We start from the raw sequence: 18,165 nt of genomic DNA, 5'->3' as shown, positions 1-18,165 counted from the left end.
CACAGTGTAAGTAATGCAGCATATTTTTCCTGGTCAGTGTGATGATTAGTGGCTAAATAAACTATTGATTAAAGTTTTCATTTTGCCTTATTCTTCGATAATGGATATTTTCCTCTTACAAGCACTGACACAAGTATAAGATATTTACAAATTATACACAAAACTCGTGTTTTTTGTATTTCACTGGAAAATTGATTTGATGGACTCGGAGCCGTTTTCACGTGACGAGGTTATATAGAGAAAACAGATAGGCTTCCCTAACCTAACATTGCTAACACAGCCGAGACTCCACACGCAGAATAGACTAATAAAAATCGACGAGCACAAATTTGGTTACATAAATCGGCAAGTACAAATTGTAAACACAAATATGCGAACACAAATCGCTTAGTACAAAAAAGTGAATACAAACTAAAGAACACAAATCGACGGATCCATGAAAATCTTGGGGAATGAATACTGTCTTGTAATTAAAATCTCGTGAGGTGGAGACTGACCTAATCAGGTTCACTGTCGTTGTGAAATTCTAACCAATGTGAGGAATTCCTCAGGGTATCCCTCACAGGGCAGGTATGGATACCTACCCTGTGGGGGATATCCTTAAATGTTCCTCACATAAATAGTTGCTGTTTACATGACCTGAGTCAATAAGACTTGTACGAATGTGTTCCCGGAATTACGGTGGAGATCCAGTTCGGTGAAGTTTGTTTATATGGTGCAAAAATTGTGATGTTTATTTGACGTTTGTAGAACCGTTCTTGGATAAATAAATGGTTTTATTTTGCAAGGAAAATGAAGGTGGCTTGTGTGAGACATTTTCAGGAAGGGTGTGGTGGCGTGGGCTTGGTTTGTGGGCGGTGTGGGTGTGGATTGACAGTGTGGGAGCTGTGATTGAGTTTACGCTATGAACGATGTGGGTGTGATAGAGGATAGGGGCGGTATTGGCTTGGATGAAGGGTGTGGTAAGGTAGTATGGGCGTGGTAGCAGTGGGTATCATATGAGAACCTGGGAAGGTATCATGGTCCACCAAGTTAGTCCTGTCCTGCCTCGCTGGGGTCCACAAAAACTGGCTGCCCTTCGCTCCTTCAGGAAGGTCGTGAGGAAGGTACACACAGCCTGTTTGGGTCTTCCTGCCATGCGTGTGCACTCACCTAGTTGTGTGCGGGGGGACTCGAGTTTCCGCTCGTCACCCCTCTTAATTGTGCGTTTAATTTGCCTACACTTCCTCATCCATTTCATTCCTCTTATCTACCTACCTTATACACGTATTTTCTCACACAATTGATTCGAATTGTATTGTCATAGTATTTGACTGGGTGCACCTCAAGCACATGGCTCTAATTATTTTCATGAAGCGCCAAACCTGTAGGGTCCATTCAGCACCTGGAGAATGTTAGGTTATCAGGTTATATTTTAGGAAAAGAATGATAGCTTTAATTTCCTGGATCAAAAGCCCATCAGTATCAAGGCTTGGCAAAAGACACACCAGTGATGTATATTATGATTATCGACATTTCGCATACTCAGTGAGCCTTATCAAGTCACTACTTGATCTGTTAGTAACTTAATAAAGCTCACAGAATATGCGAAACGTCGTCAGTAATAATTTGCACATTACTGTATATATCGCCCGCTGTGTGGGCGAAATGTACAGTAATGTGCAAATTATTTGAGAGAGGAGACTAAGATATATAAGATAAATCTTAGTCTCCGGATTTATTAATGTAGTTTGGGTTCTTTTCAAAAGAGTTTGCTACCGACTTCTGGCAGCCGTCCAGCTGTGGTGTTACCCTTCGACTCTCGTCAGTGCGACAACAGATGTTGTTCTGTAAGGCTATTTCTGCAAGCGTGCTCCGTGAGTGAATGTGGTTTCGCCAAATTCTCCCCTTCAGTTCATGATTACTGCTGAAATTCACGATGGCTGTTACACCTAGGAAGTATCAGAGTCAACTGTTGGATTCTCAAGAGAGCTGACGACACTGATGACTGTGTAGTACTACGTCGAGGAAGTAGAAGAAAATGCAAGACAACACCTCACGATGGCATGGTTATGGTAAGAAATAATATGAAGGATCCCAAGAAAACCAGCATAGATCTATAGATTTGGGTTCTTGAAGTTGGCAGGACTGCCAAAAATCTGGTAAAGAAACAATTATTGACTGTTGCTAGGAAGAAAAAATGACTTCGGTGGGCACTCGATCATAAGGGATGGACGACCGATGAATGGAGAAAAGTTATGTTTTCAGATGTTGCACATTTTGAAGCACATGGGTACAGATCAGTGGTAGTGAAACGGAGGAAAGACGAACTCTTTGGTTTGGACACATTCGACATGCGCCATAACACCCACCTAAAATGATGTTATGGGGTAGTTTTACCTCTTTAGACCCTAGATGACTTGACCGATGGACAGTGACAAATACAAGGCAATCCTGGCAGCTCCTTTGTTTCCCATTGTGAACAGAGACTTTCCTGATGGAGAAGACATTTTCCAGCAGGATCTTTCTCCATGCCACACTTCCAGAAAAATGCTGGTGTTATTCGAAAAGAGTGGGTTAAGTGTTGTAAATTGGCCTGGAAACTCTCCTGACCTCAACCCAACTGAGAATCTAGGGGCAAAAATCAAACGCAGGATCGCGAAACAGGACTGTTTAACTGTAGCTGTTATTAATACCTGGTACCACGATGAAGAACTTGCCAAAATGTTCAAAATTGGTTGATTCTATACCAAAGCGTGTAGCAGTGCTTATAAAAGCAATGGGTAGTCATATCTCTTATTAAATCAATTATCTGTCATATCATTGTCGTGTATTTTTCAAATAAACATTAATTTTCCAAATAAATGTCTTATTACAACACTGTCCCAATTAATATGCACACTACTGTATTCGTTAAATGATCTTATTGTGCTGCATTAGTCTCTTTTGCCATCGTACCGTTTTTTTATACTATTTTCTCTCCAGTATCAAAACATTTTAAGTGTGTGTGCATAAAACTCTTCGTCCTCTTAAAACTGTTGATCTCCAGCGCGGGGATGAACCTCTTGAGAGAGTTGAGTTATAACTTCCGGTTATTTTTATAACTGGCACTATTGCAACCTTGTGTCGCACGCTGTAATACTCCTTTTGTGTGGGCTGAGGTAGAGGGGGTTGGGGTTATAGAATATCTAGAATATCTTTCTGGGATCGCACACCAACCGAAGCACATTTTACTCAAACCGAAGCAAACCTCACTCACAGAGGATATTGCGGTATTATACCGAGCATATCACCTGAGTGTGCACATCAACCAAATAATTATCCCAGCAAACGCGCGTCTGGCAAATCTAAGAATAACTTTTCGACATCTAAGTAAGAAGTCATTCACGACACTACACCGTGTACGTCAGGCCCATATTAGATTACGTAGCACTAATATGTTACGCATATCTGGTCAAGCACGTCAAGAAATTTGAGAAAATTCACTGGTTTACAACGAAACTAGACTCTCTGGCTTTATTCTTGTATTCCGATTATTCTCCAGTTCCTGTTTCTCAATTTTCCATTTGGTTATATTATTTTCCGACTAAATTTGTCAGTGGTCTTTTTTGACATTCAAGCACTTCTAGAAGCTATTTTGCTTTAAGTGCAACAAACAATGACAGTATTTACTTCCAAATCATCGTAGCTCCCCGATTGGCCTTGCCCATCAGGAACTTAAGTGGAGCCATCAATTACACGTGACGGTTGCCATCCCAGGGTAGGCCGCTTACCATCAGATACACTGCCAGAGATACTAGCCACAGCTGGCAGCTCCCTGGCTGTGGTAGACCTCTGCTGCTGCTGTTGCAGTTTTGCTTGGCCTGCAGCCCAGTCCCTGGACCCATTATGTACCTCTGTAATCTTTTTGACTACCACCCACAGGTTGGGTATAGGGTGCATAATATTTTAAACTAAACTGAGAGAGCGCCTCCCACACTTAGGGTGCCAAACTCGCATCTGTTGCCTGCAGTTTCAACATTTTTTCTGTACAGACTCGCCTTTTGAGAGCTTATCTTTACAAACTCTTGTTAGGTGTATTTCTGCAGATATCCCACAAACGGTCCTCTGTGGAAATAGATTGTCCATATTTCTGACACAACATCTACGTATAGGCAGATTATTTGATAATCTAAGGTTGCGATATTCCCTGAGGATATTTGTCTTGTTTCTCAAATTCAGTATTCCAAGACAACTTTTCCGAGTCTCTTGGGATTCTTGATTGACTAATTTTGTTCTAGTATCATAGGATCTAGTATAAATTAAATCCAAGGACGATGACAATGGCCTTATTTGCGCAAGCAGGTAAAGGAGGTTGATCCGTTATTATACCTGCTATATCACTGCTAAGGAGATCAGTACTGTTTCATTAAGTAGGACATAACCTTGTTAATTAAATGCGAAAATGAGAAACTGTATGTTTTATTGTTGTTGCATCCAGCCACATTTATTTCTTACAAGTTTCAGTACACTGGAAAGGTTAAATCTGGCATGTTGTGGTTTATCTCTCTTCTTGAGCAGGTTAAGCTTCCTCGCCTGTCGGCTTTTGTATAGAATGAAGTCGTCTGAATTATGTGTGTTGTCTACATCTGTGTAGCCTTCCAACAACGCTGCTACATCCGAACACTCACACCAAGCCTACTGGCAGTGATTTCCCCCTCAAAGAAGGTTCCTTGATGTTGGTGAGGGGCTCTTGATTTAGGGAATTGGATCTGTGCTCCAGTTCCCCGAATTAAGCCTGAATGCCTTCCACATCCCCCCAGGCGCTGTATAATCCTCCGGGTTTAGCGCTTCCCCTTGATTATAATAATAATAATGGCAGTGATTTCAAGTCGCGGTCCCAGGTAGTGGTTAGCCGTATCAGGTAGTGTGGCTTCATATCTTTGTTTATATAGATTATATTTCAGCCAACCGTTTCCTGATGGCAAAATACATATATACAGTACACATATATGAGTATACAGAGTGCATTTTCACTGAAGTTCACTATTTGTGTATCCAACTAATGTCCTACACTAACCGAGTTCACTATTTCGGCGTTCCTTTGGAGTAATTTTTAAAAACATAACATCGGCGGTTATGTTTTAGTTGATATTTTCCAACAGCAAGTACACTGAGGATACTTAGTGTTACACAACTAACGATGCAAGTCAAGATATTGCTTACCTTATACCTTTGAAGAATTTCGAGAGTATATCTACTCTCTGAGCCCGGCCATGGGCCAGACTCGTCTAGTGCTCGCCTGGTCAACCAGGCTGTTGCTGCTGGAGGCCCGCTGCCCCACATATCCATCACAGCCTGGTTGATCTGGCACCTGGTGAAGATGCTTGTCTAGTTTCCTCTTGAAGGCTTCAACACTTGTTCCAGCAGTGTTTCTGATACCTTCTGGTAAGATGTTGAAAAGTCTGGGACCCCGGATGTTGATACAGTGTTCCCTTATTGTCCCCACCGCACCCCTGCTTCTCACTGGGTTTATTTTACACTTCCTCCCATATCTCTCAATCCAGCATGTTGTTATGGCAGTGTGCAGATTTGGGACCAAGCCCTCGAGTACTTTCCAGGTATATATTATCATGTACCTCTCTCTCCTCCGCTCCAATGAGTACATGTTCAAGACTTGCAGGCGTTCCCAGTAGTTTAGGTGCTTTACTGGCTCAGTGTGAGCAGTAAACGATCTCTGTATTTGTTCCAGCTCTGATATTTCTCCTGCCCTGAACGGGGCCGTCAGCACTTCAGCTGTCACTTTTTCATGGCTGTATGACGTAAATGTCCAAGTATAGTAATTTTGGAACACGGAGACGAAGGTGGCCTGGTGGCTAAAGCTCCCGCTTCACACACGGAGGGCCCGGGTTCGATTCCCGGAGGGTGGAAACATTTCGACACGTTTCCTTACACCTGTTGTCACCTAGCACCAAATAGGTACCTGGGTGTTAGTCGACTGGTGTGGGTCGCATCCTGGGGGACAAGATTAAGGACCCCAATGGAAATAAGTTAGACAATCCTCGATGACACACTGACTTTCTTGGGTTATCCTGGGTGGCTAACCCTCCGGGGTTAAAAATCCGAACGAAATCTTATCTTATCACATCCTTGGCTCAACATTTCTTTTTGAACAGTGATCTCTGCTTTTCATATTTATAGTATTTTGTTTCGTGTTTTAAGTCATGTGGTTTATTTATCAGGGAAAATAACTTGACGCCTGTAATTTTCCTAAATGCGCTGGAAATATACAGAGAATGAAGTTGATCCTCTGTTTCAGAAACCATTCCTACGAAGATAAGCTGTAGACACTGAATTTACACTCTGGAAAAGCTTAGAATTAGAAGAAATATGACTGAAGTGAACGAAGGGGAAAAAAAAGAAAAGTTATATGAATAACGTGCTGAAAGTATTTAACTAAGACAAGATTCGCAGCAGAGGATTAAAGTTGAACACACAGATTTAGGAAAGGTATAGGGAAACACTGGTTTGGCAATTGAGTTGTAAATTGGTGGAACTAACGATCAGGTAGCGTCATTAGGGCGAGAACTTTCGGCGGTTTTCGTCATTAGGGTGAGAACTTTCGGTGGTTTTATATATGTCCTGTCTAAAATTTTCTCTTATACGTTTAAAGATACATTTTTTCATTGATAATGTAAAAATTAATAATTTTGTACCAAGAGAACCTTAGAAAACTAACCTTATTATAACAAGTGCAATTTAATTTAGCCTAATCCAGCTAAATATATTTTAGATAAGTTTACAGTAATTTAATAATAAACAAACACAATAAAATATATTTTTTTCGTTAGGTTCGGAATTATTTTTGCGAAATTATAGCACACAAATTTTCGCTTGCCTTTTTCGCTTGCAATATTTACCTATTCGACACGACATATATGACGGAGAGGCATATGAGTAGGTGTGGTTGGGTGAGTTGAGCCTGCCTAGCATAAACCAATAGGCCTACTGCAGTGTTCCTCGTGTATTCTTCAACTGATCAGTGGTACCGGCATTTTGGCGGAGGTGCGACAAGACTCAGGAAACGTGAAGGTGGAGTATCTGATGGCGCACTCGCAGGCCTCTGTAACGTTACTCACGAAATCGTAATGACACGATTGCAAACAAACCATACCACGGGTGGGGTCAGAGAGTCTCAAAACTTCACGAGGAAACGCAAAACCCATAGGGGTCGTACAGCGCCTTGGGGAATAGGAGACAATTAAATTCGATTCACGGGAATGGAGGGGAGGTCACTCTCTCGAGGGGCCACGGGCTTACCTCTGCTGTAGGACTCCATAGTCAGAGTGACAGATTTTTCGTTTCGCTTCTTGACACTATTACCCATCTCGTGTATTGCCTTTCCATTCAGTGTGTACTACTATCTACTTGTTTGTAGGGCTTGAGTCTCAGCTCCTGGACCCACTTTATTTCTGGCCACTTTCGTCCTATCGTATCTATCCTTGAAACTGTTCATGGACTTGACGTCACTACTTCATCCATTTCTTTCCACTTACCAGTATGTGCGCGCTTTTTTTTCTGGCTGCATAGGGCAGGGAGAGAGAGGGAGGCATGCACCTGACACTAGTCTAAATATACAACTAGTACAAGTGGTCGCACACACTTGACACAAGGTCGTCCCCTCCCTTCTCCCTTTTCCCCCTCACAGATTTGTAAGAGTAAGTATGATACGCCTACGAAGCCAGGAATAGTGTGACTGTTTAAGAAGGGGCATAGAACCCAGACTCGACCCCCGCCAACATAACTCGGTGAGTACCTGGAGTTTACCTGGAGAGAGTTCCGGGGGTCAACGCCCCCGCGGCCCGGTCTGTGACCAGGCCTCCTGGTGGATCAGAGCCTGATCAACCAGGCTGTTGCTGCTGGCTGCACGCAAACCAACGTACGAGCCACAGCCCGGCTGATCCGGAACTGACTTTAGGTGCTTGTCCAGTGCCAGCTTGAAGACTGCCAGGGGTCTGTTGGTAATCCCCCTTATGTGTGCTGGGAGGCAGTTGAACAGTCTCGGGCCCCTGACACTTATTGTATGGTCTCTTAACGTGCTAGTGACACCCCTGCTTTTCATTGGGGGGATGGTGCATCGTCTGCCAAGTCTTTTGCTTTCGTAATGAGTGATTTTCGTGTGCAAGTTCGGTACTAGTCCCTCTAGGATTTTCCAGGTGTATATAATCATGTATCTCTCCCTCCTGCGTTCCAGGGAATACAGGTTTAGGAACCTCAAGCGCTCCCAATAATTGAGGTGTTTTATCTCCGTTTGTACCGTTAGTACCGTTTGTGAAGTAATTAAGATGTGGAACTATAGAAGCTAAGGACTCGATATAGCCCCACTGGAAGAAAGAGAGACTGAAGGGATACATGATCATGACAAAATATGCTCAGGAGAATAACACAACTTTAGCTCTTCCCGTAATTACAGAATATAGAGTGGATAGGGACATGATGCTTGAGAAGCGAGGGAGCCAGGGGGATACAGATGGTAACTCAAGGCGCAAATGAGTTATAAGGACATCAGGAAATACTTTTTCATCTTAGGATAGCAAGTGACATGAGCTAAATAGGTGGCCGATGTGAATACTATAAGCAGTTTCAAGGTAGATACAGTTCTCTATAATCAAACCCTAGAGGCCAGAAGTTATTAAACCAGTTGATACTAGTTAAGAGGAGGGCCCAGAGCTATGACTACTGTATATCCCTGTAAACATAACTAGGCGAGTATGTTAGGCAAAGGACTCGTGTCCAGCTAACGTTGCCGCAATAAAATGTCATTAGTTGTACGTGTGCCCTTTTACCTAACATATTGTCGGTAATTCTACCAAGAAATTACAACTAGGCGAATAAACGTGACATTTGTATAGGACAACACCAGTAACGCAGTGGTTAGAGTTGGCTCATATCTTAAAGATCAAGAGTTTGTATTCAAGGCTCATCAGAATGTGTGGGGAAGTCTCCGTACACGTGCTGCCCCTGTTCACATAGCATAAAACAGGTAACTAGGTAATGACTAACTAGAGGGTGGTAACCTGGAAGGATCTTGGTAGTATACTGTAGATGGGCTGAGCTTTGAAATGAGCTGTGATGGAATAATGGCTCTTAATCTGTAAAACTTGATTTCCAAAAATTATAATTGTCACCGGACAAATTTAACTCGCTGGAGGCAAACACGTGATACTTTTGACTCCTACTTGGAATTAGTGCAATATGAGTAATATCATGGTGTGAATTGGTAACCTAGGGTGTTATTAACCTCTCGCCAAAGTTGTGATAAATCTGATGATCTCGCCTTACCATACCCCGTACCCCACATTTTCATCCTCCATGGGTAATATTAATTTTGCGTTCACTGCGAACTACTAGCAGCAACAGCCTGGTTGACCAGGTAGTCATCATGGAATTTTGGCCTCATACTGGGCTGCGGAGGGCAGTATAATCCTCAGAACTGGTCACCAGTCTCTATAATGGGGTTCCTCACTTGTAACATGTTGACTAATGACCTTACCCAGCATTCATCCGTAGAACATTTTCAAGTTTTAAATTTTAGCTTTTCAGATGTGACACATTTTGATCTGCTAGGAATGCCAATAAAATTCAAAATTCAACAAATGCCAGACAGAATTGAATGGTTTACATTTGAGGTGACCTTCGAGTTTGAGGCTCAGCCCAAGTGGCTCTCTTCCCCCCCCCCCCCCCCACATACACACCTGATAAACCCTGGTCATTAGGCTTAGACCAGAGTCTCTGTGGTCTGTACAGTAATTTGTAATGGCTAGAGTACTAAAGAATCTCATTACAGGTGATGTTGGTGTCGAGCAAAAAAGACCCCTGCGTATGGCTGGTACCGGGTGGAGGCTTAGAGCCAGGAGAGGACACAGTCACAGCAGCCAGGCGTGAGGCCTGGGAGGAGGCTGGGATCCAGGGACACATAGCTCGTTATCTTGGACTCTTTGAGGTAAGTGCTGTCACCTATGGCAGTTATAATAATTCCTGGATATATTGTACACAAAAAGGTGCTAAACCTGTGTGGGTCATTCGACACCGCAATCTACAGGATAGTATTAAAGGGAGACACGAAGGTGGATAGTGAAAGCAATTCCTTAAGTAAGATAAAGATTTTGAAGGTTGAGAAAATGCAACAAGAGCGTGTTGGTACAATATGTAAAATAATTGTCATCCTATGCTAGATTTGGAGGCGGTTATAATGATATGGTTCCACGCTACAACAAAAATTATAGCAGTTCTGTTGTGCCTTAGGGCCCCTTGACGTCAACCATTCAGAATTAGTCTTTCTTTCGTTCACAGCTTTAGTCGTGCTACAAACTATTTTCTATATTCTACTGTATAACTACCTTAGTTTTCTCTTTCCAACAGCTAAATGTCATTTACAAAAAAAAAAAAAAAAATAGTAAGTTAATCCCAAGGGGCAGCTTCTGATCTTATCTTTCAGTCCTTGTTCGAATATAATACATGCTTTGACAGTTATTATTATTCTTATTCATGAGGCGCACTAAACCCATCAGGGTCATACAGCACCTGGGGAAATGGAAGGTATTCAGACTCGATTCAAGGAATATGAACACAGGTCCAATTCCTATGATCAAGAGCCCCTCACCAGCATCAAGGAACCTCCCTTGAGGGGATGCTTTGACAGATAAACCAAGTCATGAAACTAGGCAAAAAAAAAAAAATAAAAGTTTCACCGTCGCAATTTTTGCAATTTTTGTCATTGAAACAATCCAGGTGTGACATCACATGATGTACATTGTTTTTATTATTGTTTCTTTCCAGGGGGTTTGCAGTGATCCCGGTGGAGGGCTCTTGTTCTAAGGATCGGGAGATGACCTCCACTTCCTTGAATTAAACATGATTAGTTTCCCATTTTCCAAGAACCATGTGACCTCTACGGATTTAGTGCTTCCCCAGGAATATATTAATTATTATTAAGCAATAATCATAAGAAAATACTAAATCTATTCGTTATTCTGATGTAGTTACCAGTTATAGTGAATATATGATAAATTACCCTATTTCCTACTTTTAATATTTTTACATTGATTTTGGATTATATTTAAATTTTTAGGTACCTTACATTTTTTTTTATCCCATCATATAGCAAATATTTTTCCTCGAAACATTTTTATCTACTCCGTGGCAGACCCCATTATTATTTTTTTTGTTTTAGTTTGAGGGTTACTCTATTTAAAAATTAGGCTGGGTTACATTATTACAGTAATAAATTCAGGGAGAGTGCTAAACCTGTAAATGTCATACGGCATCTGTGGGAATGGGAGTCAATCCAACGATGGGAGGTCAGGTCTAATTTCTTGGATCAAGAACCCCTCGCTGGCATCAAATAACCTTTGAGGGGAAGATGTGATAATACACGTAACTGGCTAGTAACTAGCCAGTTATGTACGTGCTCACGTATATGATTGTGGGAGTCGAGTATTACTGCACCTGGGTTATCAGGCTCAATCAAAGGAAAAGTATGGTAGCTGCACCAACTTGGATCAAGAGCCCTTCACCGGCCTCACGGCATACTTGCTTGATCATAAATATTACGGAATAGTATTGCAGTACAGAGCAGAAGTTTAGAATAATATTTAAGTAACATTTTACAGTATAATCAGAATTATTACTTATTTAAACATTTTCTTGGCAGTCCTTTCATCATTCGGGACTCAAGAAGCATCGGACAGCAGTGTACATCTTCATAGTGACTGAGGAACATGCAGATTTTCCAGAAGCGAGACTTGGTGAGCCAAAGACGAACTAAAGATTGTTTTCTAAGAGTGGGTATATTTAAAATATAACTTCAAAGCTGGGCAGAAATATATACTTATTTAGATACGAATAATAAATAACTTAAGTATAAGCACACTACATTTTTTTTTTAATCAAGAAGCGCTAAACCTACAAGGGTCATACAGCTCCAATCAATTTTTTGAACTGTAAAGCATTTTCATGTTAAAAGTTGTCAGTGTTAGCACAAGTAAATGAATATACAGTATAAGGTTAAGATTATTTTATTATTTTAATCACAGGGAAGCGCTAAACCCGTAGGGTTATACAGCACATGGGGGGGATGGAAGGTATTGAGGCTCAATTCAGGGAACTGGAGCACAGATGCTGTATAGTCCTTGTGGCTTAGCGCTTCTTTTTTGATTATAATAATAATGGAGCACAGATCCAATTCCTTAGATCAAGAGCTCCTCGCCAGCATCAAGGAACCTCCCTTGAGGGGAGATATAAGGTTAAGAGTGGTGAGGGAGTGTAAAAGGAGAGAGTGGAAGAAGTTTTGTCAAATTTTGCTGAAAACGAAGTTTTAGAGATCAATAAGTTGGCAAAAGCTTACATAACAGATCTATTTAACAGTTAAAAACTAGACAGAGGAGCCATTAGATGCGGTGGAGGTACTGGGAAGATGGATGGAACATTTTGAGTTGCTGAATGTTGATTTAAAGAGAGGCAGTGATTTCTTGCATTGGGTAGGGAGGTATATCACCATTTAGGAGTGAGGAAGAGCCAGATACGAGTGTGTGGGGGCAAGGGTTAATGGAGAATGCAAAAGGTAAAACAAAATCAAAATTGGTACAGTATGTTTGTTTAAAAGTGTGTATCACAGGTGTGTCTTCCAGGAAGGCTAGCAATGTGTTGGAGAGGTGAAGTCAGAAGTGAATTCTGTATGCCTGTTGATAGGCAAAGCACTCTGTTAAGATATGGTGAACTGACATTTCAAATTGGCAATCTTCGTAGACCATTGCTGGGCATTTTTACATGAGGTTCCCGTGAATGAGACCCCTCAAGGGAGGGTACCTTGATGCTGGTGTGGGGCTCTTGATCTAGGGAATTGGGTCTGTGTAGTGGCGGCTCGACCGTAAGAGCTGCAGTCCCCCCAGATGCTCACTGCTAGACATGCGACTTCATCAACCTTACGCTAAAATAATTTGCAACTGACAAATATATTATAGGAAAAATCTGTTGTATGTTGTTTTTAATGTATTTATAAGCAAATTTTTTTTTTTTAAACGAGATAAAAAATTATTAAAAATAGAAGTTTGATGCGGTAGTATATGTATTACATACTTGCGTTACATTTGGCAGCAAGGAGCTGCATTCGATGCAGCACACACCCAGTTGCAATCAGTCCATTTACGTTGTGAGCATGTGCATTATAACGCATGGCTGGTATTGGTGTTGGCGGCAATTTAAATTCTTTTCAATAGCATTAAATTCAATTACCATTTGATAAATGATGGCAGTGGAAACTAGAGTAAACTGAGTTAAACATTTACAAAGTATTAACTTTTCGCAGTTGATTATAAGTGAAAGTAAAGATAAAAGACAAAGGATAACATACACCAGTTTCATCCATTCTGCAAAAAAAGTACAAGCAGGAGCAAAGAATATACACGCCAGTTTAGCGTGTATTTACCAGAAAAATGAATGGCTTTGTGGCCGTGACGAAAAGAATGTTTTATTCTGTTTTCCATGCTTACTGTTTGGTGGAGACTTCATGGACAAAAAGTGGCACAACTGACTCGAGGCATTTACCACAAAAAGTAATGAAACATGAGCAGTCAACCAAGCATATAAATAACATTATTGATTTGTCAATGCTGGGTAAAGCGAACATTGCAGCTCAAATTGATTCAGCATACAAGATTTCAATAGCAAAACAGAATTTCAAATAGTTGTATCATCACCTCAGCTAGCTATGTCTCCACCAGCAGGACTGTGACGACCCCTACAGGTGCGTATATGTGAACGCTTATGTATGCTCTGCATACAAGGGGCTTTTGGCATGTACACTCAACCACTGTATTTCTTTTGTACAACTATGTATCACGCCCAAATAATAAATAAATAAATAACGTTTATTATGTTGGTCTATGAGGCTTTCAGTCATGCAGTCTCCCTCCCCCCCATTCTATTTTTTGATGAGCCACCACTGGGTATGTGCTCCAGTTCCCTGAATTGAGCCTGAATACCTTCCCTCTCTCACAGGCACTGTATACTCCCTGTTGGTTTAGCATTCCCCCATGATTATAATCCCATGAATGAGACTTGTGGCCAATACATAGGTGAAAGTGCAGTCTCTCAGACACAACAGTGGGGTGGGAGGGGGCAGAAAATGGCTAGTAGGCCTAATGTGGTTTGACAAAGTAAATTATTGTGGACCATCTTAGATCACCATTGTTGCAAATTGTTGAGAGATTATTGAAAATAAATGAAAGGATGGGGGGGGAGGGAGTACTTTAGGGTTGGCAGAAAGCATGCATAGTTCTGTTGTATAAGGGAAAAGGGGATAAAAAAAAATGTAACAACTACAGGGAAATAAGCTTGTTGAAGATACCAGGTAAAGTGTATGGTAGACTTATTAGTGAAATAATTATGGGAAAACAGAGTAGGATTGCAGAGGAACAGGTTTTATGAAGGGTATGGTATGTGTAAACCTTATATTTATGTAAACATTAGTACATATTCAAATACTAATGCAATGAAAAAAGATTGATAGGAATGGTTGGAGAGAGGGGGTAAAGGAGTATTAAGGCTTGAAAATCCAAAAGGTTTATGTGTGGATTAGATAGGAGAGTAGGCAAGTGGTTTTTATGATTTGACATGTTATTGGAGTGTGAGCAAGGTAACATTTGAGAAGATTCAGGAATACCGGTTAGCGGACTAGTCCTGGAGGTGGAAGTATAGTGCCAGCACTCTGGAGGGGTGGAGATGTTTGCAGTTTAGAGGGGTCATCTTAACTAATGTCAGCATACTTCTTGCAGCAGATTATTATTCCATTTGTGGGGGGAAAGGGAGCACTAAACCCATAGGGGTCATACAGTGCCTAGGGCATGGAAGGCATTCAGACTCAATTCATTGACTTGGAAATAGGTCCAATTCCAGACAGTGAAGCATTTTTCAGATTTATTGGAGCAACCTACCTCAGTGGGAGACAACCAGTGTGTTAAATAAATATGAAACCGTAATATATTTTATGAATATTGTTTTGGACATTTAAAAGGCTAAAAATATTTACATCTTTGCTCTCATAGGTCGGCGGAGACAGTGGTTCAGCATGGAAGAGGCACTTCTTCATCTGGCTCGCCACCGTCCCCTACAGAGTGCCTATTTGCAATTCTTAATGATGTCTAAACTTAAGGTGGCAGCAGCATCCTAGATCTGACAAAGCTGGAGGCTGCTTTGCTGGAGAAGAAAGATTGTGAGCATTTGAACATTCGAGAAATTGAGGTGGATGCAAAGGCTGCTTAATTTTTTTTTTTTTTTTTAAATTTTATAGAAGTAGAAATTCAGTATGCACATTCAGAATATACATTCAGTGCTGTACACAAACATTAGGATTATTATCAGTTTTATTGCTTTTAAATTAAGAGAAATGTATAAACATATGTATATATCTCATATGTATACTAAAGTTTTAAAGAATTTACAAAACTAAAAATTCAAATATTGAGTTTAGTATTTCACAAGTTTAGTACTGCATACATAGGTTTTGGTTATATTTAATATTTTAGCAATAACAGATTTCTGAAGCTAAAATGTAATAGTTACAGGACTAGTGTGTCATCAAAATTTAAAGCCCTTTATTTTAATTTTGACTGCATAACTCTTAATTTCTTAATAAAGAGATTAAGTCAAACATGCTTTATTATATATATTTCTTATTACAGTAGTTTAATTACTTTTTAGGATTGTACATAAAATCAAATGTGTAGCAGACACACCAGTATTTCCATTTGGCTCTTATAAATTTGAATATTATTTATGGCTTTTGTATGGCTTAGTCATTCTTCCTAGCACAGTCTGCTAACTCTCCTGTGTGGGAACCAGTTTTTGGACAGCATGGAGGTGCTCCTAAGTGCCTTGTTCCTGAGTCACCGACACAACTTGGTGAATATTTGCTGTATATTTTGTAATTATTTTTATACTATGTATTTCATATTTGGTGCTCATAAGTGATTAAGTTTTTCTATTGACAACTTACTACCTTTAAGGTGTGTTTGATGAACTGCCTTAATCATCAGAATATCAGTACAGTAACTACTTAGCTTATATAGTGGCAAGTTAACATTTGCCACCAACAATACTATCAATGGATTCATGATAGTGAACTTTTGATTTACCTAACCTCTACATGACACTTTAGAAACATTGGACAAGGTACATCAGTTACAGAATTGTCTGTTACTGTTACAATCATGGCAAAACAATCTCATCTCAATCCACCATAAGCACCATTACCAATCATCCCTCACCACCTATTTGTCCAGTAAATTGAGGGTTTACTTATAGTAGAAACAACAATATAGTAGTATGGCATTTTTTTTCTGATTTCATCAACTAGAGCCAGTCTTCAATATATTTTGAGCAAATTGATTGGCATCGCCAAGAGAACCAGTTACAGATATATGTAGTATCACCAGAATAATACAGATTTGAATTTACTTTGTTTGAGCATAACATAAAATGGTTGATTTAGTGGAAATAAGATATATACCATTCTTTTGAAAACTATTATTAGCACTTCTCTAAAATTCAGAAAATTTAATTCGTCATAATAATCCAAAAGTCATTTATTCTTATCATAATCAAGGTAAGTACTAAACTGTCTAAAATTAAGTACGGCACAGTATTTAAAGTGATTATTATTCCTAATGGTGAGAGCTAAATCAATAGAGATCATGTAGCCCCTGAAGAATAGGAGGTAATCAGACTCATTTCAGAGAGGGTGAGAGCAGGTACATTTACTTGAATCATTTAGTATACTCTTCACCAGCATCAAGAAATCTCGAGAGAGAAAGTAAATGAAACTTTCAGATTTCAGCTCTTAAAAAAAAATTGAATTTGTTAAAGGCTAATGTTTTGAAAAAGAAATTTCACTGGGATTTTAACCCATGCCATATCTTCATGGCACTGTCATATAACTAGTAAGCAGTACCCGTATCCACTCGCCCACAACTGTAATTAATCCTTATTAAGGTGGTTATGGGTATTTAGAACCACGCTTCAATTGTTTGGCAATATCAGGCAAGTATGGCATGGGCTTGAATCCCAGCTACAGCCGATAGCAATTAGAACCTGCCATTATTAGTGTCTGAGGATATTTTTCATGAGCATTGTATTATATTGATTGAAAAGGGGATCACTGATTTTAAGCCAATAGAATCATTTTCAGTGTCAAAAGGAAAAGCCTTAGGATGTATTGGAATTAATTGTACAAATATAATTACTAATGTTATTTCTAAATACAGTGTATTTAATATTTAAACCAGTACCTCAGTATGATAATTGAAACTACAGTATAACGTACAGTAACTTACAAAAATAAATCTGCACAGTATGCAAATTATAAGGATGATAAAGCTATGTATTAATGTTTTAACACCAGTATTATTGTCTTTAAACAACTTCTCTATGATGTACTATAAAAATCTTTCACTTTTTTTTTAATGTATTTATGCCTATAAATATTTATAAACTGAATTAAGTGTTAGTATTTGGTTCTTGTGAAGTCAGACTTTTAGTAGTCAAGTAAATGTATATTGATAAGGAATATATTGCATAATCTTTTATATATTTTTACAGTTCATGGGCTGAAGTTTTGTATTCAGATCATCTACCCAACAGCCACTATCATGTGGTGCTAAGTCAGATGCTAAGAACAACATGCTGTATTCACTGCTTAGAAATAATTAACAATGCAGATGTTACTTTCGACAACTATTATTATTGCTACTGTATATAGTAGGTAGTATGATATCAGCAGCCACTAAATCTTAGACTTGTCCAGGTTCTGAACTGTATACTAGCTTAAATGAAGCACCACATATTCCAGTTAATGGAAAATCTGCTTGTACCATTCTAGGTAAAAAAAAATTCCATCACATCAGTTTATACGTATAATAGAAATGGCTTGGATTATGATAGTATTTGTTTAATTTGCCAAGACAAGGTCTTTTAATAAGAAAACATGATGTAAAAACCTAAATGCTGTATTTGGCATCTCAATGTTAATGAGTCGCACACTAGTGCAACACGTGGGTATCTTTGTGGAAACATTTCACCAGCTGTTTCCACAGTAAAGATGTACAAGTCTCATTCATCAACTTGTTGGTTTTCTGAACCATTTATCCAAGT

General features: G+C 39.7%; 1 protein-coding gene across 6 annotated transcripts in view; it reads left to right on the top strand.

The window, feature by feature from the left end:
* LOC128694279 (uncharacterized) overlaps window positions 1-17,954 on the top strand; it is an 83,315-nt gene extending 65,361 nt beyond the window's left edge. The window contains exons 2-6 of one of the 6 annotated variants that reach the window (XR_008407832.2): window positions 9,806-9,961; window positions 11,672-11,765; window positions 15,063-15,229; window positions 15,831-15,918; window positions 17,614-17,954. Coding sequence is in view for 3 of the 6 variants with exons in the window: in XM_053784342.2 (XP_053640317.2) it covers window positions 9,806-9,961; window positions 11,672-11,765; window positions 15,063-15,187 (375 nt within the window). In the remaining 3 variants the exon portion in view is untranslated. Of the gene's footprint in view, window positions 1-9,805; window positions 9,962-11,671; window positions 11,766-15,062 lie in introns of all 6 variants that reach the window. The other 5 variants (XR_008407831.2, XR_008407830.2, XM_053784342.2 and 2 more) reach the window with 5 other exon arrangements.
* Window positions 17,955-18,165: the final 211 nt, after the last annotated feature.

The sequence above is a fragment of the Cherax quadricarinatus genome, chromosome 43, assembly GCF_038502225.1.
Source record: "Cherax quadricarinatus isolate ZL_2023a chromosome 43, ASM3850222v1, whole genome shotgun sequence".
Taxonomy (NCBI): Eukaryota; Metazoa; Arthropoda; class Malacostraca; order Decapoda; family Parastacidae; genus Cherax; species Cherax quadricarinatus.
This window is presented reverse-complemented; position numbering and strand designations above follow the sequence as displayed.